This window comes from Camelus ferus, chromosome 7, assembly GCF_009834535.1.
Source record: "Camelus ferus isolate YT-003-E chromosome 7, BCGSAC_Cfer_1.0, whole genome shotgun sequence".
NCBI classification, from domain to species: domain Eukaryota; kingdom Metazoa; phylum Chordata; class Mammalia; order Artiodactyla; family Camelidae; genus Camelus; species Camelus ferus.
In genome coordinates, this window is record NC_045702.1 from 46,962,585 (window position 1) to 46,988,538 (window position 25,954).

A 25,954-nucleotide genomic window follows, 5' to 3' on the forward strand; every position below is an offset into this window, starting at 1 on the left:
TGAGAGGGTTGAACAGGTTTTTGTATTCGTATCAGTGATCCCAAGAAAAATTCAGTTCTCATTCTTTGTCACAGGAGTTTTCTTTGATAAGCAAAACAGACCTGTCCAGATTATAAATGCCATGGGAAGATGTATGTGGGACAGTACTTGAGTGTCAGATACGACACCATTTTATCCTCTTGGGTTCAGTAGGTGTTGGATATGATAGACATTGAGTCTGTGCCCCTTGAGGAACATTCTCTTTTGTGGTGCCTGTGACTTGCTGGCCATAATTTCTTAGGAAAAATATTTTTAAATCTGGCCGAGGAAATATTTCTGAGAGAGAATGTCTCTGATACTTTTCCTTGCCTGACATTCCACAAGTATAGAGTGAACTCTGGGTTATCCAAGGAGAATGTGAATTCTGGTGTTGTCCACTGACTTGACATCATTTCTTCTCAGCTTGGTGGAGGAAGAGTGTCTCCTTCTGCTCAGGACTTATTTTTCTTTCTGCTGTGGGTCCTCCCCTCCTTGGAGACTTCCCCTTCCTGCTTTCTCAGTTCCTCACTCTCTGCTGGCTGTCCTTTTTCTGCAAGCAAATGGTTTTCTCAATCATAATGGCAAGAAACCAAACCTACCTTTGATTTTATATGTTCTCCTAGTTATTTCTCCATCCATCTCATTTGCTTTACAGCCAGAGTTCATGGACCTCAGCATAAAACCAAAACTCTTCAGCAGTAGCAGACAGGCCCTGATTGGTCTGGCCTTGGCCCTTTATCTCTTGCCATTTCCTACTTCCTTTTGCTGGTAATCCTGCTGAGTTCCAGGGCCTCTCCTTTTCCATCAGAACCTCACCTTGGATTCCACTTCTCCCAAAACACCTCTGAATTACTTGTGTTGGCAAAGTATCTTAAAGATGGATTTTGTTCAGCCCACTAAATATTATGTGTTTTTTTTCCCCATATGTGTGTGCTGTGTATCTCCTATTTGTTGGGGGATCATGTTTGAAAGATTCCTGAATAGTTTATCTTGGTTCTGGTTTATTCCATACCCTAGAATTTCACCAGGCTCTAGTGGGAGTAGTCTGAGGTCCATCCAAAAAGTTGTGTTTTTCTCAGATCCCTCCAAACCAAACAGGGCAGGGGAGGACAGGGAGCGTCAGCCTAGCTTGAGGTGGGAGGTGGTGGACAGGCCTGCCCCCAGTTCCCCAGGAACATCCTCTTCCCATCAGAATTCTGATTGGGATACAGGTGTGTTCCCCACCCTCATAAAGTCCTGATCAAGAATATCTCTGTTTAATGCAAAGGTTGATGTGTAATGTGCATGTAAGAAGCACTCAGAAACAAATAAATGACAGCCCCTGGGATGGCAGTAATAGCAACTTCTATGAAAACTGACTGAGGACACATCTCATATTGCTAGCTTCCTCTGTCACGTGCATGTGCCCAGTGTAGCGCTGGCTCGGTGTGCCTAGAGGTTCAGTGTGCGACACCTCGGCTGGATTAGCATGTGCCAGTTATGCACAGTCTGCTCCCCTCCAACCACCAGACTGCAAATGTTTGTCTGTTTTACAGCTGTTGGGTGCACTGAACATTTTCCTGTAGGAACCATTTTGTGTGTGTAGGGGTAGCACTTGGCAGCTAAGTGAATATGCTGTTCAGTATTGAGACAGATAGAGAACTTGGGCATTTTTAAAGTTTCATCAACATACACCGTAAAGTGATATTATTGAGATGATATTTCTGTAAGAAATGCTTCCAGCTTTCCATCATGAAATCCCAGGAAACCCCTTCCACTACTGAAAAGCAAGTAGGGTTTTCCAACTTTATGATGGTATTGGTGCTTTTGAATCTTGAGGTACAGATGTGTTGGTCAAAACCAGATTAAGGAGTGGGGATTTTCTCTTTTGTGTAGGAGATTTATGGTAAGCTTCATTTTTAGAAACTTCATTAGAATAATCTCAAATCCATTATACTGATTCTCATGAAGGCATTTTCACTAAGAGAATTCCGGGAACCCCTTGGCAGGGATATCAGTTAAATCCAAGTGTCTCGAAATTATACTGGACCTGATTGGTATAAAATAGATTCCACTGCCCGGAAAATGGCTCTTATGTGCCACTTCCTAAGGCTTTTATTGGAATTCAACACACTATTTTGCCCTCTCAGAGCTGAGAGTTTGTGTTGGGAGACCTTTTTGGGTGGGGAACTTCCTACTTCTTCTCTGTTTGCAGTATGAATTGTTTAAGTGATTGTCAAAGAATTGGCCAGGCTGGGAACTGTCACCAAGTCTGCACTAATTATTTCTTAGGGAAAACAGATGAGGGGAAAGGTGGGGGTGGTCATTGGTTGCTCTTATTTTATTTAAGATATTTTGAAAGTTACCCACTCTTTGGTATTTGATATAAGAAAGTCATTCATGTTGGATTTTAATGACAAGAAACTCATGGAAAGGAGGGACTTCTGCAGGGAGCTGGGAGGATGATGGAAGAGCTGAGGGAAATAGTTTTTGAGTATAAGCAGGGTCCTTCAGTTGAACTGACCACAGAGAAGAAGCTAACATCTGTAAAGCGGTAGTTAGGGGTGATGGTTCGTAACAGAGCATTCGTTGAAGTTTAAAGCACTCAGTTAATTTATTCAACAAATATTTATTGAATGTTTCCTGCGGAAGCATTCAATAGTGAGGTTGTGTTCTAAGTGTTGTGAACATAACCATGAACAAAGAAGACAGAAATCTCTACTCCCGTGGAGCCTGTAGTCTAAGGGAAGGACAGACGGTTTCATAAATAAGCAGATTTCTGTTGGTTAACAGTGGAAAACTTATGAAGATAAATAAAGTAGGAAATGAGTGATACAGCAATGAGTCAGTAAAGGCCTCTCCAAGAGGCTGACAGACGTGAAGGACATGAGGGAAGAAGCAGTGTGGCTGTGTGAGGGCAGTGTTCTAGGTTAAGGGGATAGTGCAGGACAAGAGCATTAAGGGGCAAGCAAGAGTGACTGGATTGGAGTAAAGAGAGCCAGGAATGTCAGCCCCTGTAGAGGCTTTGGCTTTATACGGAGGGAGATGGGGAGTCAGTTGAGGATTTTGAGCAGAAGGGGGACATGATGTAACTTACACATTAATAAGACCTCTCTGGCCCCTGGGTCCAGATAAGAGATTTTGTGCCTCTGGTAACACTGGTAGGAGTAGAGGTGGTGAAAAATGGTCCAATGGGAGATAGCCCTTGAAGAAGAGCTAATGGGATTTGGGGGTGGATACGGTGTAGAGTATAAGGAGGAGGGAGGTCAAGAATGATTTCCAACTGGAAGGGTGGAGTTGCCATTCATTAAGTGGGGGAAGACTGTAGGGAGGGCAGTTGTTTGCTTTGTTTTGGTGGGCTTGATAGAATGATGATGTGTCTTATTTGATGGCTAGAGGGACGGGGCAGAGGACCGCAGGCTTTTGCCATCCCTGTGTCCTCACAGGGGTACCCTTAGATATTGCAGACCTCTCAAACTTATAAAGACATCTGCCCTAGATGGCACCAGGACTCGACATTTGCCTTGGGGAGTTCCTGGGTCAGGCATGGGCAAGCAGAGATCTTGAGAAGCAGCTATGAGAATTCATAAGGGGGCGCCTGTTGGGTCAGAGCTTCTTGCTGGCACAAACCCTCAGGGATGGGTCTTCCTTCCTGGGGTCACTTCCTGGGGTCTTCTCTTCCTTATGTCAACTTGTCACTGCCATTGCCTGCTGAGTCCAGCCAGGGTTTCTTTGTTTCCCTTCTCTAACCAGAGCTTCTATCTTCCCCTCTTATTCACTGAGCAGCACGGCCCCCTTTAGTAATAATAGGGAAATATGCAAGTACCATCATAACCAGTATCTGTTGGTTCCAGGACCTCCATGGATACCAAAAATCCATGGATGCTTGAGTCCCTTGTATAAAACAGCATCCTACCTAATACAGCTGATTCTTTTCTTTATTCTCTCTTGCTCCATCTGTTTCATTATCTATATTGACCTGATACATGGGAACTTTGTCTGACTGGGTTGCACTGATGTGTATTTACATCATAAAATAATCAGAATTTACCTCTTTTGTAAAAATACATTTACTGAGGAGAGTCTGGTTTTTCTGGGCCTTTCTGTATCGAGCTGAAGAGAGGCCACAGCGGTGAGGAAGGAAGCAAGGTGGTCGAGTGTTGCCCTTCTCTCTTCCCTCCCCCTTCAAGCTCTCCCACTGTTTGCCTGTCCCCCTGAGTCCTGCTCCCGAGACCCTCCAGTATGCCAGGTGCTGTGCGGGTGCCAGCTGGGGCGGGGGGCCTGGGACTCACCAGCAGAAAGAGTTTCTGGACTCTAGAGCTCTCCTGCAGGTTCTGGAGAAGAGCGGGACCAGCTCCAAGTTGTGGAAGGAGAATCCTGGCCTGTAGAGAAGATCAGGAACAGAAGGAGAACCAGAGACAAGTGGGTTAGAAAGTGGTTAAAACAAGTTGCAGAGGTGAGGGTCTGTCAGTGAGGCTTACGGGGAGGGATCGTAGGAAAGCAGAGCCTGAGAGGACCTGGTGGCTGGGAAGGTGGGGAATGCAGGTGACTGTGAAGCTGAGTTGTGAGAGGCAGAGAGACAAGAGGTAGAACCAGTGAGGACAGGAGACAAGAGGAGTTCAAGTTATATTGAATTTAAGGAGCCTATGAGATCCCCACGTGGGTGAAAATAAAGTTCCTGGAATTGCCACCTAGAGCCACTTTGAAGGCAGACGGAAACAAAAAGTGAGCTCAGGGGAGATTGAGGGACTAGAGAAAGACTTGGGAGTTCTCGGTACAAATTGTGGTGATTGAGGTTATAAAATGAGATGTGGGCTGTGGGATAGCTTTCCAGAGATCCTCACTCCGTCTTTCTTATGCATATTTCCTTAAGAAACTTTTCTGCCAAGGTATGTTTTGTGCTGGAAGAACGATGAAAGTTTCTCTTGCACAGAGACGAAATTATTTGTTACTAACCTGGCAACGGCTTGGCCATTACTCATCAAATAACCATTATCAGTCATACTCAAGAGCTTCCCTTGGAGTTTTGAGTTCCTTTCAGCAGTTTGCTGAAGACACATTCTTGACAATCGGTGCTAGTGTGAAATGCCTCATGCACGTTAACTAATCTTCCGGGTACCTGCTGGGGTCTAAGAAACCCGAGAGGATGAGACAGCCCGTGCTCCACTCCAGACACAACGAAACATTGAGGCCCTTGTTTGGTGCTCTTGGTCTAATGCCCTTAGCTCCTAATTTCCTCTCAGATCTGTTCCATCGCCTCAGCTTAACCATATATACCTGATTTGGTGGCTTTGGTTATAAAGGGTTGCAAATCTCTTCTCAGTATAACTTCATGTATTATGGAAACCTTGTGAATACCTCATTTTAATAATAAAATTCGTTGTTTGAAATGTTTACTAGCAAGGTAACGTTTCAGATGCTTTGCTGCAAAATGATTATTTGACAGCATGTGCACTGCTTCATACTTGTATCATACAATTCTTATAAAGGTAATAATTTGTAATTCATTGCTCTGATTTGAAGAGTGGGACTTTTTTCCTTTGAAAGAGTTTGATAACATTTACAGAAAAAGGAAGCCAATGTCAGAATTGATCGGACTGGCTTTTCCTTTCATAAGGAGCATCTTCTGAGCTCTCCCATGAGCCAGGAGAAGCCCTCCTGCCCTGCAAGGCCAACGCTCCAGCTGGTCCACTGCAGGTTCTGAGATTGAAATCAATCATTGCTCTGCAGGGCAATTACCACCAATTCCTGCAAGTCCATGGAAGGTGTTGAAAGGAATTGCTTATGGAAATAGATCTGGGAGACAATTACATATACTCAGTGGGCATTAATGAACTGTTTTTTCCCTTTGACCAAGTCAAGGGGAAAAAAAGGAATTTTATAAGATTTAAGTAGATTTTTTATATGTTAGCATATACATTTGTGTGGTGACAGTTTTTTCATGAATTACATTAGAAAGGCGATTTTCCTAAACAAACTGATCTTGTACTGTGAAATATGTTGTATATCTTTTTAGTTATATACTATAGGCATAATTTTCTCATCTGGGCTGTGGTCTCATAAAAAGGAGCAAAGTGTTTCTGCCGTTGGATTCCACATAATTTCTATCACCATATTAGGCCTATAATAGACCATTTCATAATAAATCTGTTTTGGCTGAAACTGAAATGTAGTGAAAAATTCATGCTTCATATTTTCAGAATCTGGATTTCATTTTGACTTAGAGGAAATTTCATTACTTAACCACCTGACAGTCGCCATCTACTTATGCTTGGTGCATGCCTGTATTTGTAAATCTGGTGTAGCAGGATTATTCTGTAATGTCATTTGGAGAGCAGTACTCAGTCCTCAAGATTTAATTGATGTGTGGTGAAGAGGTTCTTGTTAATTGATTTTGAAGGAACAGTTGGGGTGCAACAGAGTTGTCTTCCTGTGGCATTATTATCACCTTGTTATTTGCATAAATACTTTCACTAATGTGTTAAACGATAATGCAGTTATTTGCCATGTATTCCCCATAACTTGGTAGATATACTTGAGTAACCAGAACTGAAGAGGACTTTGTTCTTTGTTTTACAAAGGTCTCATCAGAAAATGGAAGACTCAGAAGAAAGCAGCGATGAAATTCTCGCTCGTCTGACGTCTGCGGTAAGGCCATGCAGTTGCTCTGCCCAGGGGTGCAGAAATAATGAGGCTGGGGTCTTTGCAGGGAGGCAGTTTGGGTGGTGGTGTAGAGAGACACTTGCCCTGCGCGTGCTTATCATTGTGGGAGGCCCAAATCAAGGCAAAAGAAGACAATGGCATTAATTTGCTCTACTCTGATGCAACCTCTCCTGCAAGATCATAGAGATTCTGGGTGGAAAGTTCCTGGAACCTTAGCAGAGGCATGATATCTGTTTTTTTTTTTTTTTTTAATATGGAATGACTTAACCTAGGGAAAGTTGTGACCTGCTGCACGAAGGAGAAAAGACTGTATGTTTCATTAGGGAAAAAATATTACCTCAGCCAACAAAGATCAGGCCTTTAGTTTTTAATGTACTGGATTGCAACATTCTAATTATGTTTTTTAAAGCCATTAGTTAGAGTTGGTAATTGATTTGTTACAGAAGACTTACACTCTTCTTCATAGAAAAAGCTGGCCATAGTCGCTAATTATTGAGCTCTGGTTTTTGACAGGCTCTAGCAATCCTATCTCATAAAATCTTTATCCATTGGCTGGGCTTTCTGGAAATTTTTTAGCCTTCCCAAAGATTGTTTAGTTCTTATTTAACTGCATTTAAAAAATGACCGTTGCTGAAAATCACGCTGGATTGGCATATGTATGTGGAATGAAACCAATCTTATATAGTTTCATACACCAAGTCCTGGCATCTGGGCATAGCTTGAAAGTTAAAAGTTGTGTTTCCTACTCTTCTGGAATGTAACTTAGAAAAGTCATTTTTGGCTAAATATAGGGATCAGTGGTATAAAACTTCACATGAAGTGCAGTCTTGACAACATGTTATGAAATAATACTTAACGTGACCTTTGCAGCTTAAAATATTGACCAAAGAGGAATGCCTATTTTGTGCAAAATCGTAATAGCCATCTGTTTAAAAAATACTCACTAAAGACCAAATACTATGTTAAACATTGTGTGTATGTGAGTGTGTGTGTATATACAGACATACACATTAAACTTTTCAACAACCCTGTGAAATAGGCATGTTATCTGTTTTATACATATGAAACCTTATACAGGTTAAGAAACTTTCCCAAGGCCACCTGTTGAGAAAGGAACAAAGCCAGGATCTAAACTCAGAATTTTCTACTTCATAATCATGTTCTCTTAACTACTGTGCCTCATTTTTTTTTTTATAATGTGATAGTTATCAGGTAAGTTTCAGAAACGGCAAAGACACGTAAGATGTGGCTCCTACAGCCATACCAGGAAGACAAGCACATCAAAAAATTAACATATAAAATGACTGGCAGTTAAGCACCCCAAATAGTGATGTATAGATAGTAAATCCAAGAACAGTGACAGAAAGCTGCACTGAAGAGGCTGAACTTGAACCAGCACCGAAGGCAGTCAGGATGTGAACAAGTGACAGTCAGGGGAAGGTGCGCTCTAGCTGTGGGGTTTATTGTGTGCAGGCAGAGGAACGGGAGAGTAACAGTGGGAAAACAGTGAGTAGACCCACCTGGTTAGAGAGGAAGGGCCTAATCAAGAAAAGTGAAAGACTTTTGGAACAGCAGATTAACATGGCGATGCAGACGTTTAAGAATGAAGAAGATGAGTTGGAGATGGGGAGACTGATTGAGAGGCTGATGGAAACCTAGTTTATGGTGGTTTTTGTGGGAACCAAAAGAAAAATGAGTTCAAAAGGAGCACAAAGAATTTTTAAAAATATCAATAGGACTAGGTAGAGGTGGAGGAGTCAGATCATCGAAGTTCTGAACTTGCATGGATGGAAAAGTGATGATACTCTTAGGAAGTTGAGAAAATATGTGGAAGAAGAGAGGATGTATTTTTGGACATACTGAGTTTGAGGAGATAAGAATGTAAAAATATTTGGGAAACACCTGGAGATAAGAATCTGGAACTCAGAAAGATCAGGGCTAAAGTTATGGGAACAAGTTCCAGGTTGTCAGTGGAAGAGTAGAATGGAAGTGGGAGTCTTGGGGAGCACCCACAGCCAGAGGGCAGCTGGGAGATTAGAGGACAGTGCGAGGAAGTGGAAATCCTGAATGGTTTGTACCGTAAGAGTCAAATTCAAGAGAGCCTCTAAAAAGAAGGGACAAACAGCAGTGTTTGCTATATACTGGTTGAGGTAATCTCACTGGAAAAGTTTCCACACTAAAAGACTGAATAAATTGAGGGAAGGTGCTGGAGTAGGAAAGAAAATAAAGGGCAGAGGAGAAAATTTCATTTCCTCAATTGATGGTTGATTGGCCCAGAGTAGTGAGGGTATCTTTGAACTGAGGATGGGGACCTTGGTTCTTAATTCTTGCAACAGTATGACCTTGGCCAAATTGAGTGGTGGACTAGACTAAGTTGTAAAATTTCTCTGTTCATTGCATAAGCATTTTTGAAGGAACTGTTGTGCTTCACCTCTTCACAATGTAGTTAATCCTGTCGGCAGTGGTAGAGAAACTTTGTTGTCCAGGTGTTGACATCATGCAGGAAGGGAGATGTTTGCATATATCATTCAAGTAACGTTGCTATCTACCATGACCCTTAAATGCATTAGAGGAAAGCAGAAGTGGCAGCTGTGACGCAGAGTTGTGAAAGTGCTGTTCAAAGGCTTGTGTAACTACGGGGCGCTGGTGGCGGGGCAGCAGTTTCCCACAACAGAGTTCACTGTCCTGTGCATTCACCTCTTTTTACTCAAACTTGGAGGTTTTGCCATTTTTAAATAGTTTATTTCTTAGTCTCAGCTTAGGTTCATAAAGAGAAAGGTCCTGTCATCTAAAAAATAATACCTAAAGTTCTATTCGGGGGAAAACACAGTGAGTTTTCATATTAAAGGAACATGAGAAGATAGTATATGTACAGAAATAAAAATGCCTTGATAATTCAGTCAGATTTACAGTTGTTAAGTTTACACAAACACGAACAATAAAAATGTTCTAGCTACGTTTCTGGTGAGTTTCAGGTAGGAGCCTCCCTCCTAAGTGCCTGACAACATCCCAAAACCTAAACAGTAAAACTCTAGGAAGTTTTCAGCTTAAGCAGAAAGGACATGGCTATAGTAGACCCCTTCCATTGTGTAAAGTCTACAGAAACACTGGCATCATTATCTGCAAACAGTCTGGCTTTCTCTGTTGTCCGTGTAGTTTCTACCTTAACATCTTAGCTGCTTTTCTAGTATCTTCTTACCTTACACAGCTTGCTGCCTTGGAAACCTCTTCTTCATTCCCTGTGAGTTTCTGTTAGTCTGATGAAGCCAGCAGGCTAAGAAGGGCCCTTGAATGACATAGTCTACGAGTTCCTGTCCTTGAAGTTCTGAGTCTTTTTTTTAGTTTTAAATACGAATTTTTCCAGTGTACATGACAAAAAGTGTTCAGTATCAATGACATGGCTTTTATGTATTTGTATTACAATCCAGGGTAAACTAGGCATTGGGAAGAGTTGACAGCGAATGAAGTACTGCTTTCAAAGTCATAGTTCTTAGGAAGTAAATTTAGGAAATAAGCTAAACTTTGATGCATTTTAAAGAACTGAGAAAGTACTTGGGAAGCATCCAAAGGCAGGAAGTGGAAATACGGACATTCTAAAATAGGAGGTGAAAACTGGTTCCGGACTTCTGTCTCATGCTTACTTACAATCAACATCCTAAACAAACCATGTTAGGCTATTTCTGTTACTTCAGGCTAACTTTTCATGATGAAGGTCATAGAGATAAGAAAACACAAACTTCTGAGTGAAGTTTGTGATTTTTAGTCACACAGTTTAGCTGTTAAACCACTGCGGTGTTGTGAGTTAGGCTAAGTTGTGAATTTTACATATTAGATGCCTGTTTGATAGCATGGTTACATGGGTGGTGTTTATAAAAGGACAGAAGGGGCATGTGGTGTGGTCCTCTGTGCTCCCTGGCCCAGGGAAATCAACCATCACTCAGATGGTAAAAGAGAACAGTGTTGAGTGTTGGCAATAAATCAGTACCCTGGTGGTGGTAGTGGCGAAGAGTTAGTGGACATGTCTTGAGAGATGAATTCAAATGACAAATCAAGTGTACAGAATTTAGGAAGAGAGGTCAGTGAGGATGAGAACAGAGTCTAATTTAAGTCTGGGACTATTTAACTAGACACTCTTACACCCTCATATTCTTTATCAGTGCTGATATAGTTAATTTTCATCAGTCCAAATTTCTCTGTTACAGCTTCTTTTCTCCCAGTTGCTCATTTTCTTCAGTTCATCCAACTTCAATGAGGAACCTCTGTGTTGGATGCTTCTGAGTGTTATTTTTTAAATTCCTTCTCATGGAGTCTTAAGAGACTCTGAGAAATACCACTGAGCTTAAAAAAATCAAACCCAAATTATACACGAAGGTGACTGCCGTAAGTTCTTGAAGATCTTGAAGCAGGACCAGCCCCAAGAAGCAGACAGCCACATTAGGATATATAACATTTGGTGAAAATGTTAGAGGAAAAGAAATCTGCTATGGAACTTCCTTTTGCACCTCTCTAGGGAAAAAGAGGTGATTATAACTAATTGCAGCAGGTTGTCAGCTTCACAAAAACGTTTTTCCCTGCTCAGTGACCAGAAATTGTGACGTGACTCCACCAGTTTTCACATCAGCTGTGAGCTCATCCTCTTGTGTGTTCTAGCATTCTTTCTAGTGAAAGTCGTCGTCTCACTTTTTCCCCGTTTGGGATCCTGCTTTACAGGATCTGATTTTATTCTCATTAACTAAGGCCTGTTCTTAACTTGGGCCTCTGATTCTTCTCCCATGTCATCTTTTCCTTAGATAGAGTTCTCTTGGGAAATACTTCTGACAGAGGCATAAGGAACTGGGTCTTCATGAATAACCCTTTGTCTTGTGTCACCAAAAGCATGACACTAGGAAACTCAAAGACCCAAACTTTACAAGATTCTCTGTCTTGTCAGCTCTCTCATTCCTCTCATGTTACCTGTTCTCATATTTTGCTTCCACTCGTTTAAAACTCCTCTCCTTTGCCATATGTAATCGTGCACTTGAAACTTAAGCCATTTTCCTTAAGGTGTGTCTTCCTCAGGACTCTGTCTACACCCTTTCTGGGTCAGGAAACATATAAAGTGGCTGGGATTCCTTTAGTTGGTCCTTCTTGATGAATCCACAAGTTGGGTGGGATACATTGCAGAAACTCCTTTTTGAGCAGTAGTATCTGAAGATAAGGTGACAGCTTTTTTGATTGTAAACATTCCCATTGGTACTGGTTCAGGAAGCAGAAATAGCATATGATTTGACCAGTCTTTAAAAAGTTATTATTTTGGAGACTTATCCAGAGACTATTTGTCAAGTTAGTAAGGTCCATAAATGATCTTAAGGTGATGAAAGTAGGGAGAATCTGCCACAGTGAGTACATGATGAGACACTTCAGTGATGCTTTTTTATCACATTCAGAAATATGTTTTTCTAAAACGCTAAAATACTTCCGTTCACCCTTTTTGCTGGCTATCTGCCTCTTCCTTTCTGGGGAACGGAGAAGCAGGGTGTTGTTAGTCTCCCTTTTCTAAGTCCACCACAGACCTGAATGGGCATGTTTGTTCAGAGAATAAAAGTAAGTTACTCCCTCAGGGAGTGACTAACCCTCTGTCTGGCTGCACCAAGATCATGAACATCTTGTTACCTTATAGTTCTTATCTGAAAGGAACGTAAAATTCCTGCTTGGAATCCTTAGCCTGCCTCCAGCTCTTCCAGTGGCTTAAGAGCTACTCTGTGATTTGGAGAAAGGCCAGGTAGATTAGGTTTTGAGAGGAAGTGTCAAGTGAGGCCCTAGAAGACAGATCTGGTGTCAAGGAGCATTAGGAAGGCAGCAGAGGTTCTGTAGCCCATTTCTGGGGTGGCCGCCCTTGTGCTGGTTGTTTATAGGAGCCCTGGGGCTTGTTGGTGCCTTCCTCATTGTGCTTTAGAGCTGCCCTCAACAGCTGCCAGGGTGTTTAGGGAGGCCCTGGCTGTGGATTTGTAGGTCTCAGCCAGGACCACTCGGAGAGCTGGTGAAAGCTCGTTCCATTTCCCTGAGGTAGGGTCTCACAGAGACAAGTCACAGGCCCATGACTGTGAATACGTGAACAGATGGCCGAATGTATTTTTCTATCCTTTGTCAATTAAAAAAAATGTTTTATATGTTCTGTGTCAATTACATATCAAAGTGATTTTCTTCATCCTGGGAATAGATCCCTAAATACCAAAAGGTACAGATGTGCACACACACAACTTTTAAAAATTAAGTTATTGTCTCTATAGCCAAAGAAACCATGTGCACATGCCCAAGTCACGTGGTATCCTGATTTAACTCTAGCCTTGTGAAGTCGGTTTTGGTGAACAGCATAATACGTGGTGTTTTGCCTACTAAAATGAGCCCAGTGTGAGGACATTTATTTAAAAGCATCAGTTTGGAAAGATGTCAGTGCATACATAGAACCCATTCAAGGATAAAACATGTCTTAACGAATCCCTTGTCAATAGGGGAATAAATGTAAGTGTGTGTGTGTGTGTATGTGTGTGTATGTACATTTACAAGTACATTATGGTATTTGGGTGTCTGTTCCCAAGATGATGATAATACAATACAAAACATAGACATTTTTAATTGATAAGGAATAGAAATATACCATTTAGCTATCAATTTGTATATTAACAATGATGGGCCTGGGAAGTGTTACTGTGAAATCCTATCTGAGGGAAGTGGAAGGAGCTTTGAAAGGATGGTCCGTGAACATTTCACATTGGATTATTTCTTTGTGCATTTATTTAAAATAGAACTTATAGCTGTTTAGATGAAATGTAATGTTGCGTACTTAACTCAATGTTACAGCTTTAAATAGTATGTCCATATGTGAAACAGGCCCAGGAGGCATATAAAAAAGTGAAAATTACTTGAGTTTTTGGTGGTGATGGAATAAAGTAGATTTTAAATTAGTTTGTTATTTTATATTACTGTAAAAATCAGAATATAAGGAAATGTTATGTGGATACTGGGTAGAAATAAGGTAAACTCTATTCTTATATTTGTTAAGTGTCAAAATGATGGTGAATCTGGTAGTGAGTTGTCATTACCATGGATTATACTTTGATATTTTTAAAAATTTATCTGACACTTGGATTGTTTAACTTGAACATAAAGCTTTATAATTTAAAAAAATTCCAGAATAAAAAAGATACCCATAATGAAACCACTTAGAAATAAGTCAATATTAACACTTAAGTGTTTATTACTTTCTAGGTTATTTTTCCTGTGTGTACATTTTTTTGTAAAATATGTTTAAAAAATGACCTTTTTATTTTGCGGTACGTACTTTCAGTGACTACAGCACCTCCTACGATGTTCATAGTGGGTCTGTAGTACCCCATTCCATGGATTTATCATCCCCTTATTTTTGAATGTTGTAGTTATTTTCAATCTTTTGCTAGATAAACAGCACAGCGATGAACTTCTGTGGGGGGAAATTGTTGAGGGAACTTGCTTGCCGATGTTAATTTATTAGCCTTTTGTTGAATTAAGAAGACCAAGTGAGATATGGGTGAAAGGCTAAGAATGGCAGCTGTTTGTTGAGTTCTTACCTTGTGCAAGTGTTTCACGCACTATCACATTTCAGCCTCACAGAGCATAGTGTATTGTCATTTGTAGTAGAGGTGAAGCATTTGAGACAGGAAGTATTAATTGAGTCCACATTCATTGAAAATAACAATTTAGGGTTCAAAAAGCAATTTTCTACATTGTTTTCTCTTAAAGTACCTCATAGTTACTGAATAGATGGGGTTTGGGATTTGGCTGTAGAATTCCTTTCTTATTTGAAGAAATTTTACAAAATGAGACCTATGAAGTTTTGTTAAACAGCTTTTTGATTTTTAACCTGTTAGGAATCTTTAAATACTGTGAACATGGCTACGTGGTTTAGCAATTTAGAAATGTATTCAGACTGTTTCTCAAGCCTTTCGTTTCCATTGTGTGAACTCAGAGATGTTCTGGTAACGATTTTATAGCAGGTGAATCATGTTCCAGGACTAGACTCTATTAGCACATTACTATGAAACCCTAAAAAGGTGTTGAGGGCTAGTTTTTCCGGAAGGCTCTGAGGAGCTGTGTTACCATTCTGTGGTAGGTAGAATGGCCCCAAAGGTGAATGCACTACTTGGCACCTGTGAACGTTACAGTCATAGTAAAAGGTACTTTGCAGATAAAACTAAGACTACAGACCTGTATTGTAGGCCTGGACCCAGTCTAACACTATGAGCTTTAAAACAAAGACTTTGCTCTGGTGGGGGACAAGGAGAAATGGCAGAGGAGAGGATAAGGAAGTATTCCAAGCGTGAGAAGGATTCAGCATGGTGTCGCTGGCTCTGAGCAGTAGGAGCCCACGTGCAAGGACCAGAGAGAGGCCTCTAGGAGCTAAGGGCAGGTTCCAGGGGAAAACGAGCAAGGAAATGATTACCCCAGTCCTACAGATGCAAGAATCAGATTCTGCCAACAGCCTGGGGGCACTTGGAAGCATGTTGTCCCCCAAAGCCTCCATTTGGAACACAGACCTGCCCATACCTTGATTTTTGCCTCGTGAGTCTCTAAGCAGAGAATCCAGTTGAGCCATGTTGTCCCTGGACTTAGGGAGATGTGAGATGATAAATGAATGTCCTTTTAAGCCACTAAGTTGGTAGTAATTTGCTATGGCAGAAATAGAAAATTAATACACATTTCTTGTTGAATACAAACTCACAATCCCTTGACTCTTTAAACAGCAGTTACCTCTCAGATGTCGAAGCTGCCAGGCCACAGCTAGTTGATTGATCCTTCTGACATTTCAAAGTGAATTTCTAAAACTAAAGTCTGTCTTTCCTACATCTGTAAAAGCTTTGGAATTCTGTGGAAATCGAAAAGCTTATTTTTAAAGTAAACTCTGGAAATAGAAGCACTGTGGGCACTGTTCCCAACTTCTCCATGAAACATATCAGTCCCTTCTGTGCTAGTTGCAACACAGGAGCCACGTAGGTAGAATATTATAAGCAGAATCAATACTAGTGGTCAAGGAGTTTATGATTAGGTGGGAAGAAGGGGCTCAAACATATGAAATGCAAAAGTAGCTAAGGATTAGACTGTCCTTCTGTTATAACTTATAAGCTTGACTGTATTACTTACAATAATGTGATGACGGTGATGATAGCTAACACTCAGACAGCACTTACTGTTTCAGGGACCATTCCAGACGCTTTATAGGTACTAACTCATTTAATTCTCATCACAGTCCCATGCTGTGGAGTGGGGAGCAGTGACTCCACCCCAACAACCAGAATCCGAGAGTTTCGCTCAAGGTTGGCATAAAATAAGTGGAGGTTTCCTATTCCCGTCTTAGGCTTTTATTAGATCTTGGGTTCTGAATCTCATTCTTCCAGGAAGCCCTCCCATGTTAGCTGTTCTTGTAGATAGACTTTCTAGTTGAAAAGGGTCTTAGTTGATCTGGGGTTCATCCTAATGCAAGAGTTCCTCATGTACCATCCCTACAAGGCTCAGTGGGAACTGACCCTACAGATAGGAGCTCCTTACCATAGAAGATTTCTAGCACGTCTATATACTGTTGCTGCAGTTCAGAACTTTACCTCCAAAAAGCTCAGTGATTGAGAAAAGGCGTATAAGGAATGACATGTAATGTGAAATAAAAAATGTACTAAGACATGAGTTTATAAATTATATTATGCCTTTAAAGATATTTTGTTAAGTAAACTGTATCATATAAATCTTGAAGAATCATTTAAATATGGCATAGAGTGAAAATACTCTGGTCTTAACAGAACATGGAAAAAATAACTTGAGACATAAAAAAATTTTTTTAAATGATGTAAATATAACCAATGTTTTATTTCATCATTATAGCAAAACTCAGAATGTCCAATATATAGTCATTTCTTTAAAATGCATTTCATATATATGAACTTTTTATTTGTCAAGAAATTCATGTTGATTGATCAGCAGTTAGGGCTTTGGGGAAATCACTAGATCAAGAGTTATAAGAGCAGCTTTGAAGACTGAAGGAGCAGGTACACCTGCTCTTTTGAAAAGATGTCAGTGTCATTTGCCTGCTCTTTTCAGATTTCATTCGGACAGTACACTTGTAGCTGCTTCTGTTCTTTGTGCCATGAAATTTATGAGATTCCCACAATAAGAAACGGCCTCCAACAGTTATTTTTCATCTGTTTGTTAAGATTTGCACTACCCCTGGCTCTGCTGGGTAGATTAGATGGCTCTAACATCACCAGCTGTTCAGCTGCAGGCTGACAGATATTGCCTCCCCTGGGAGGCTCACACTTGTTCTCTTTTGATAGTGGATGATTTGGAAAGGAGGCATTCATAAAACAAATCTTCAGAACTAATCCTTGATCTGGTTGCTTCTGATATTTACCTTCCCATATAAAGCATCTTCTACTGAACCTCACATAGTAGACCATGTCCACTGTGGGTAGCTCTGATTATTTGAAAGTTCATAGAGCTCAGATGGGCCTTTTTGCAACTTCTCTCTATTGGTCTGAATTTTACCCTCAACCTTTCAAGTACTTGAAGGTAATAATCACACTCCCCCGCTAAGTCTTCTCTTCTCAGCAGCAACTGCAAACAGTTCACTTGCATTCTTGATCACAAATATGTGTACCAGGAGTGGTACCAGGAGTCAGGGTAGAATGATGAATAAAGGAGTCCATTTCAGTGGGCTTATAATCTACTATTGGAGACCCCCAGCTAAAGAAGAGATTTCACTAGCATGTGATAATGCCATAATTGAGGTAAGTATAGAAGCTATTGGAGTATAAACAGGGAGGACTTTGCTTGGTTGGGGAAGTGGGGGCACTCGAGAGAAGGTGGCAACTAGATTGGGACCTGAGGGACATGTAAGTGACAACCACACAAATGGGAGGTGGAGAGGCATATTCCAGACAACAGAGCATGTCAAAGTCTCAGAGCAAAGAAAAGGTCATGGCCCATTCAGAAAATTGCAAGTTTTTTATTTTAAAGGCTGGAGCATGGATTTTTTTTTTTAAACATGGATTTTAAGATGAGATATGGAAATAGATGATACCAAAGACCAGATGAAAAGAGCACTTTGTGGGCAATATTAGACATTGTACTCTGTTATGGTGTCGTGGAAAGTCTGCAGAGTTTTTTTTAGCAAGAGTTGGGATATCTTAAGATGTGTATTTTTTTGTTGGTTAAAGAATGATGTAGTATAAAGAGAGAGAAATTTGAGACAGCAGTCTGAGTTGGGAGAAGATGGTGAGTGAGCTAAGTCAAGGATACCCCACTTTTTGGCTTGAGACCTCGGGTACATGGTGGTACCATTCTCTGACTGGGTAGATGGGACAAGGAGCAGAGTTATGGGGTGGAGAGAGATGGGAAGATAGTGACTTTACTTTTTGGAAATGTTGAGTTTGAGCTACTAGTGGGACATATAGGTCCTGGAGATGGATGGATAGGGGGCTTTAGGGCCCTGAAGATACAGATGTAATTGAAGCCCTGTAAGTAAATGAGATTGCCCAGAGAGTATGAACAGAAAGAGAGGAAGGTCTAGAGGGCTGAGGATAGATTACTGAGGATCATCAAAACTTAAAGGTAGAGGAAAGGGGAGCCTTGGGAGAAGAGAAGTAGCAGCCAGAGAGAAAAGGGAAAAGCCTGGAGCATATGGTGTCATGGAATCCCAGTGGTTAAGAAGAAGAGAATGGGTAACATGCCAAGCCCTGCAGAGATGAGGTAAATGAAGACTGCTCCATCCATTGCATTTACTGCAGGGAGGTGACTACCCTCTGGTGGTCCTCTTGTGGATACTCTTGATTCTTCATGAACCAAAACAAATGGTACTTCAAACCGGATATAAATCAGATGTTGATCTCACTGGAGTCCATCATTTTTTGGTGACCTGAATGTTATTCTAGTGCTATTCCTAAAAACATTGTTATGCATTCTAACTTCATTTTCATTATTAACTTATACCATACTTACAATAATCAGCTAAAAATAATCACATCTTTTTAGTGTGGACCTCTATAATAGTAGATTATGCATGTGTAACAGACTTAAATAACAGACATTAAAAACCTAAGTGTAGGATTTTATTCCACTTTATCTTGTAGTTCAGGCCACTTCTATATATGTATTAGTCTTTGAATGGTCAGCTATTATCTAAGTTATAATAAAATTAATAGGCATATTTGTATGTATTCAACAAAGTCTATATGAGATTTTTAAAATACCCCTAATAGCCTTGAAATAGATGAGTGAGCATAAGCTTATTTAATCATCCCCACATGCTTAGCAAATGCATCTTTGATGTGGTGAGAGCAATTACTGGGAAGACAACTAACTATTTGTTAAATAAACTATTAGGTGGACAACAGTAGGGTCTAGACAGGTAAGTAACTTTGTAAATTTTCAAATTATTGGTTGACATTAACAGGTAATCACAATATTATCCATGTGTCAGACTTGTGGCAATTTTAGCTCTTGAGAACAAAACAGTGAACTTGGAAATAGGAAGACAGGCCTCTGAGGAACAAAGAAAATTGTTACTTAGTCCATAGGTATTTCTTCATAGGGCAGAAGTCCAGCCAGCATCACTGCTCAGTATGTATCTTGTCTAAAAGTATGCTACTGACTTTAAGAAGCATATGTATTTATTTTTCTAGAATTCTTAAAAGTTCATACTAGCTTAAGATCTTACAGTGGTTTAAAAGCGAGTATGTTTGGGAATAAAACAGGGAAGAGTATTGGATTATGTTTCTTCTTACATTTAATTTATGAAATTGAGAAATGGGTTTTTTGTTTTAAAAACATTTCTACTGATATCAAAATTTAAGTGTTTCTAACATTAGTAGATTTACTAAAAACCTGTAGGAAATTTGAATTCATGATTCTATTTAAAACTGGTTTGTAAGGATGACCTCTTGGTTAGCTGAGAGTTTGCCACTATTGGTTGATCCTCCCCAAATGACTTTAATTTCATGTCTAGCTTCACACTTGGTTTTCAAGGGCCTCTTCCTCCAGGAAGCCTGCCATGTCTTCTCAGTTAATCTGTCCCACAGACGTGATCCCTGGCACACAGGGTTTGCATTTAGCACTTTCTGTTGCCTCGTTGATGCAAAACAGCTTGGTGAATGTTCAGAGTATGAGGCCAAAGGCACTATTAAAGTGTCAGAGAAAAAATACAGAATGCTGGAAATAAGACTGGCTCTGATTCTTGTTGAATTTCAGGGCTGTTTTGTGCACAACCCTGCTGGTTATTGAAGAAAGAAAGCCAAAACATTTTAATGTTTTAATACATTTCAAAATTTCTGGTGGGTACCCAGGGGAGAGGGAAAAATTTGAGATATGTTTTATCAGTCTCTTAATTACCCTCTATTTAGATAGTCAAAAGAGCAAATATACCCTAAGCTACAGACATGTTTTGCATTGTATAGTTCTTTTTATATTGAGCAAACTATGTTTTTAAGTTTAAGCTTCTTAAAAAGCTCCCTTTCAATTTTCCTTGTGCTTGAGTAGATCGTGTCTGTCAAACTGCTGATGTGATAACTGAATCTTATCATTTGATTGGATTATAGCATAGTTTTAATGCCTAAAACACAGTGAAGGCCATGTTACTTTACAAAGAAATTAAACTGGAGGAGAACAAAGTAAAAAGTAAAGATGGATTGTGAGTTGAAATGATTACAAGATTACAAGGTTGAGCCTTGGGAATACTACGATGTCTTATTAAATAGAGCAGTGATTCTCAGCCCTGGATACAGTAGAATCGCTTAGGGAACTTTGAAACAACAGCAGCAAATACTGATGGCTGGACCTCTCCCCCCAGAGATTCTGATTTAGCTGGGGCCTGAGTGGCAGTAGTTTTTTTTCTTTTAAAGCTGCCCGGGTGGTTCTAGTGTACAGTCAGGTTCAAAATAGATGAAAATCCAAGCTGTACAAAGAAAGCATTTCTTAGTAGACAAAACATAGTGGCTGCATAGCTATTTGATAAGAGGAAGCATGAGAAAAAGATGGAGAGAAACTTTTAGCGTAAAATTGGTAGAGGTTTACAATCCGATATTCACAGCTCTGAAATAAAAAGCTCTGAGAAACAGAAGTTTTTCATAACTTAACCTGGTGACAAAATCTAACCTAAACTGAACATATTTAGTGGGAAATCCTGAGGCTTTTCCTGGTCTGTCTTTATCTCATTTGATATGAATGATTATACATTTCATTGCAGAAGTATTAATGTGTCTGATTTCTGATTACAAGTTACTGCCCTAGACCTCACTAGGGTATGATATAGATAGGGTGCCTTTCTGAACTGTCTAAAACAGTGAATCCTGGAATACACCTTGTTTCAGGGGTTTCAGATCATTGGAGGGAAGGCTTGTAAAAGGGAAGGCCAATGTGATAATGTACTTCCTGTCAGGTTCATAACAATGCGTCTCTTCTGATTACCCAGGCAGTGGTTTAGCACCCGCATTAAATACAAATAATGGCAAATATCAGAACATGGCTCTTGGCTCCTTCTGTATACGTTTTTTGAGCCTGCTTTGAGAAGAGGGTTCCATTTTTGTCATGGTGAGAGAAACTTACGTTAACCAGCAACACAGATAGAGTAGGAAAATAATCATCTGTAAAAGACTTTTCAGCAAAACAAACTACCTCCAAACTTAATGGTTTGAAACAATACATTTATTACCTTAAATGGTTCTTGACTGTTAAGAATTCAGGAGCATTTTAGCTAGATGGGTTTTGCTCAGGGTCCACAGGAAGTTGTTACCAAAATGTGGGCCAGGATTTCAGACATCTGAAGACTTGACTGGTGCCTGAGTGTTATATTTCCTTATCAGTGCCAACAGGTCCCTTATTAGTGCTTAAAGAACATTCTAGTCTCTGTTTCTGCAGTTTTTCAGAGTTTTAGTTTACAGTATAAACCTAACAATTATTTGCTAAGGGATGCTTTGAGTTCTGATATGTTCTGAAGATTTCTGCTGGGAGTCGCTTATTAGCGGGGAAATACCTTCTCTTTGGATTTTCACTCTCCTCCCTCTGGCAGCTTTTTCTCTCCCCTGGGTTCTGTCTGTATTCTCTGAAGGTTGCCTCTGCATCTGCCTCCTGTGGGTCAGTGAATGAGTGTTGATGGCTGGATAATGTGATGAAAAGACGGCCACCTCAATGGAGCTTCTGTCCGGAACACAGGCGTTATTCACAATTGAAAATGATGAGTTAAATGATTGCTAGCATGTTGGGGGAAAAAAGTGCTGGGAAGATGCTCTAGAAGCCTACAATGGGATCTTACCCAGTTTGTGTTTTGCTTGATAAGTGCTTTCCCCTTTGTATTTTGACTACCCTTGGGGTTTTTGTCAAAAACCTTTTCCCTCCTGGGGCAGAGACATGGAAGCTATTCTGTACCCCACCCCATTATATAACCTGTCCACCCTCCCTGACTGCAGATGTTCAAGGGATGTAGTGTAGTACAGTAGAGTAATCTCGTGTACTGTACGTGAAAAAGAAAGAAAAGAGGAAAAAAACAGAAAAAGCTTAGGTTCCTTCTAAATTTAACTTTGAAGTTCTTGTCTTCCTCACTGCCCATCCCTCATCTTCTTGGCTCCCCAAAAATGCTCTGTTGGTTTCTTGCTCATCCCTTCTCTCCCTTTCTTTCTCCACCAAATCTTTGTAAAGATGTAGTTTTATACAGTGTTGGGAATAGGACACTTTCCTTTTCTGAGCTATTTCTATTTTGAGCCTGTTTTTAATTTGAGGAGGAAAAACTGAAGAGCTCATGAAGAGAATTTCAGGTGTGGAGAACTGAAAAGAGGAGAGTGGAGAAGACAGTTTTTGGTCCCCTGTAAGCAAATTAAGTGATCCACCTTATGCATCGTTTTCCATCTCTGCTTTCTTCCTGTCTGAACCGCAGTGGAGTCTTCCGAGGGAGCACATAAAATTGAAAAGGCATTAACAGGGTCCCAGTGAGTGTTTATAATCTGCATCTTTGTCCACCTCTAAATATTTGTAACACTGTGACCAAGGAGACTCCTGAAAAGAGATGGTGGTACTACGATAACACTTATAAACAATTTCAAATAAATTATGCACTAATTTATATTTTATTTTGTTGCTGTTTTATTACTACACACAAAGTTTTATGAGGATTTTACTCTGATTAATCATCACTTCTATCTCCTCTAGCTCTCTTTTTCCCAATAAGCTCTTTAACTAAATTTTTCTACCCGTGAGCATTTTCAGATCTCAGATTCCCATGGTTAGAGAGGGACTGATTACTTTCTCATTACAGTATAATTGTCCTAGAAAGTCGTAAGGTATCAGAGAATCAGCTAAATCAGGAGTATACCCTTTTGAATGGCCCACTAGGGAAAGCAGGGCAATAAAGCAGTATGGGGGGAGGCTGCCTTTTTCAGGGGTGACGATACCCTGACCATTGTGAAATAGGTCCTAAGCACAGTCCTAGTGTCTCCCTGGGCTACTTTTGCCTTCAAGTAAATGAATGTAAATTATATTAATTTCAATAGCAAAGCTTCTTTAACCTTGAACTTTCATGCTCTCCCTTTAAAATGTAATTAGTATAATATATTAAGCTGCAGGACCCTTCCAAATTCACTACCACCACCACTCCAAACACACATACACACACACTTTCTCTCCCCTAAGCTTTAAAGTTTCCTGAAGAGGAATGAGCTTACCACGCAACTGTGGTTGCCACCAAACATAGATTTCCCAAAGATAAGCCTCATGTTATCTCTCTTGTCTCCCCCTCCCCCCATGTTATCTTTAAAGTGACTGTGGTTATCTCTTTTGGTATCTGTCTTTTGTCTCTTTGAGAATGTTTTTGAGAAAGGATTTAAACATTCGGAGTGTGTGTTGGGAAAGAGAGAGAGAGTGAGCAAGCAAAAATCTGGACAAATAAGTGGAATTTCAGGATTTTGAAGGTCGTCTTGTCTATTCCCATTTTACCTGCCTGTGTGTTGATAGCACTTGGTTTTATGCAGCATATTGTCCAAAATAGTTGCTGTAAACTTGTCAGGCCTCAAGTGAATGTTCATTGTATTTGGACAGAGGTCCAATTAAACTAGCATCACCTACCTCAATTTTTCTAGAATTTCTGTATAAATTAGAATCTTTGAGGGTTAAGGAATATTTAATATCTATGCCTCAGTATTATGCCTGTTCTAATAATTTATTTGCATTATTTTTGTATGTTACATAGTAATTTTGAGGTCCTGCCCATCATCACGGTATATGTACCAGTGTTTTCCAGTATATCCATTCTGGCAACTGCCTAATTTTCTAACGTAAGTCGATCAGATTCTTCCAGATTTGGGGTCTAAAATTCCTATGCAGAGGTTCATGGCAGGAAACTCAGCTCTTACTGCAATAGCGCTTAACTTTGGTTGCATATCTAAAAACAAAGTACTGCTTTTGATAGCTGCATTTTTCTTATTCTAATTTGATTTTCCCCCTAATATTTTATTAGGTGCAGAGAGAACTAGCAGCAGTTATTGCTTTGAAAGCGAGGAAGTCTGGTGAGTAGTCTTTCATGGGGCTGGAGGAAGGTTCTAATTCTTTGGGAATATTTCACATTTCATGTGATTGTGAGCAGTTGAATGTCTCTCAGGAAGCTTTGGTGTAGAATGCAGAAAGGTACCTCCATTTGTTTTAAAAAGCATTTATTCTACCATCAAAATAGCACAGGATATATAAATAGTTCTTTAAAATGTCACTGTCTTGCTATATTTCATACTTCAAGGAAAATGAAATTAAGAATTAAAAATATGGTTGTAGTCCACTGCAAGCATGGAAAAAGTCTAGGAACCCAACAAAAGAAAGCAAACCACATTGCATTAGCTATCAATTCAGAGTGAAATAAATAACATAAATATGGTCTTTTTTTAAGTTATATTTTTCATCTCAAAGTAGTTTCTTCTAAAATAATTAATTGTCTAATAACATATAACAGCAGGCATTTTTTTGTAGGGCTGATTGTATGGCTCTCATTCCTAATACCTGTCAGAAGCAATCTGTGGTTGTGATATGTAGGAAGGAAAACGGAGCTTTCTGAATACATTTTGAAGAGAGAAGGCCATGCTCTGCTGGAATTCAATATGAAATAGAGACTCAGTGAGGTAGAAAGAACTTGCTTTGAACAGAGGAGTATTAGGAGGAGGCATCCTGTGCTGTTCAGAGGCAGGAAGTCAGTGCTAAGTAGAATGACAAATACTTCTTGGATAATGTTAAACTAGAGTAAGACTTTTCAGGTGCAACACTCTGACACAATCAAACAGTTGCCAAAGTTTGAAGAAATAAATGGAATGGAAATGTCCTAAGAACAGAAATCACACATTTTACATCTTTCCTTTTCTAGCTAGAAACTCTAGACACTTGCTTTTCTCTCAGTTACTTTTGGAATCCAACACACCTTAGTATGAATTAGCTTGTTACATTTATACCGTATTTTTGTTGATTTGGCTGATGTTGAGGACAAAGAGACTAGATGCTGTAAGTGTGGAGAGGAGGATGCAGGGAACAGCGATCTTAACCCACAGGGTATTGAATAGTGACCAGGCAGTGTGAGTAGGGCTCCTCAGAGAACAGCATTAGCTGATGGAGATTTGCGCAGGTGGAGGCAAAGATGGAGGGAGAACATCAGTATAAAGGTTGTAGAAGGCAGATCTTAGAAATAGATTGTGCTAGAGCTGGTGCTGGTTCTGGAAACTGACAGTATGTCATTGCTGGAGAAAAACAGAGCAAGTGGATACAGATGGGCTGGAGAAGGGGGTTGCTAATTTACACAGAGTGGGATGAGAAGGCCCCTGAGAGCACACATTTGAGCAAAGACTTGAGATCAGTGAGGGGGTAAGCCCTGTGGATGTCCAGTCAAGAACATTTGGGCAGAGGTGTGCAAAGTGTGTTTGAAGAGCAGCAAGGAGGTGAGTGTGACTGGAGCCACATGAACAAGATGAAAAGAAGTAGTTTTTTGTCAGGCTAAGAAGTTCGAATTTCTGGAGGTGAAGGGAAATGAGGAAGCATAAGCAAGACCCACACAGGTTAGCTTGTGCAAAGTAAAAGGTTGGTGTGAAGTTGACTTGACTATCTCTGTTCCGTTTTATTGTCTTTGCTCCTTTGTCAGAGATCACTTGGCTGTATTTCTGTGGGATTATTTCTGGGCTCTCTAATTGGGTTCCATTGATCTACTTGTTTTTCTGTCACCAATACCACAGAGTCCAGATTACTATAGCTTTGTAGTGAGTCCTGATGTTGGGTAGAGTCA

At 40.1% G+C, this 25,954-nt stretch overlaps 1 protein-coding gene across 8 annotated transcripts in view; it reads left to right on the forward strand.

Moving 5' to 3' along the window:
• RAPGEF5 (Rap guanine nucleotide exchange factor 5) overlaps positions 1-25,954 on the forward strand; it is a 353,892-nt gene that overhangs the window by 188,950 nt on the left and 138,988 nt on the right. For all 8 annotated transcript variants that reach the window (XM_032483865.1, XM_032483867.1, XM_032483866.1 and 5 more), the window contains 2 exons: positions 6,579-6,645; positions 24,161-24,209. In XM_032483865.1, the coding sequence (XP_032339756.1) occupies positions 6,579-6,645; positions 24,161-24,209 (116 nt within the window). The remainder of the gene's footprint in view (positions 1-6,578; positions 6,646-24,160; positions 24,210-25,954) is intronic.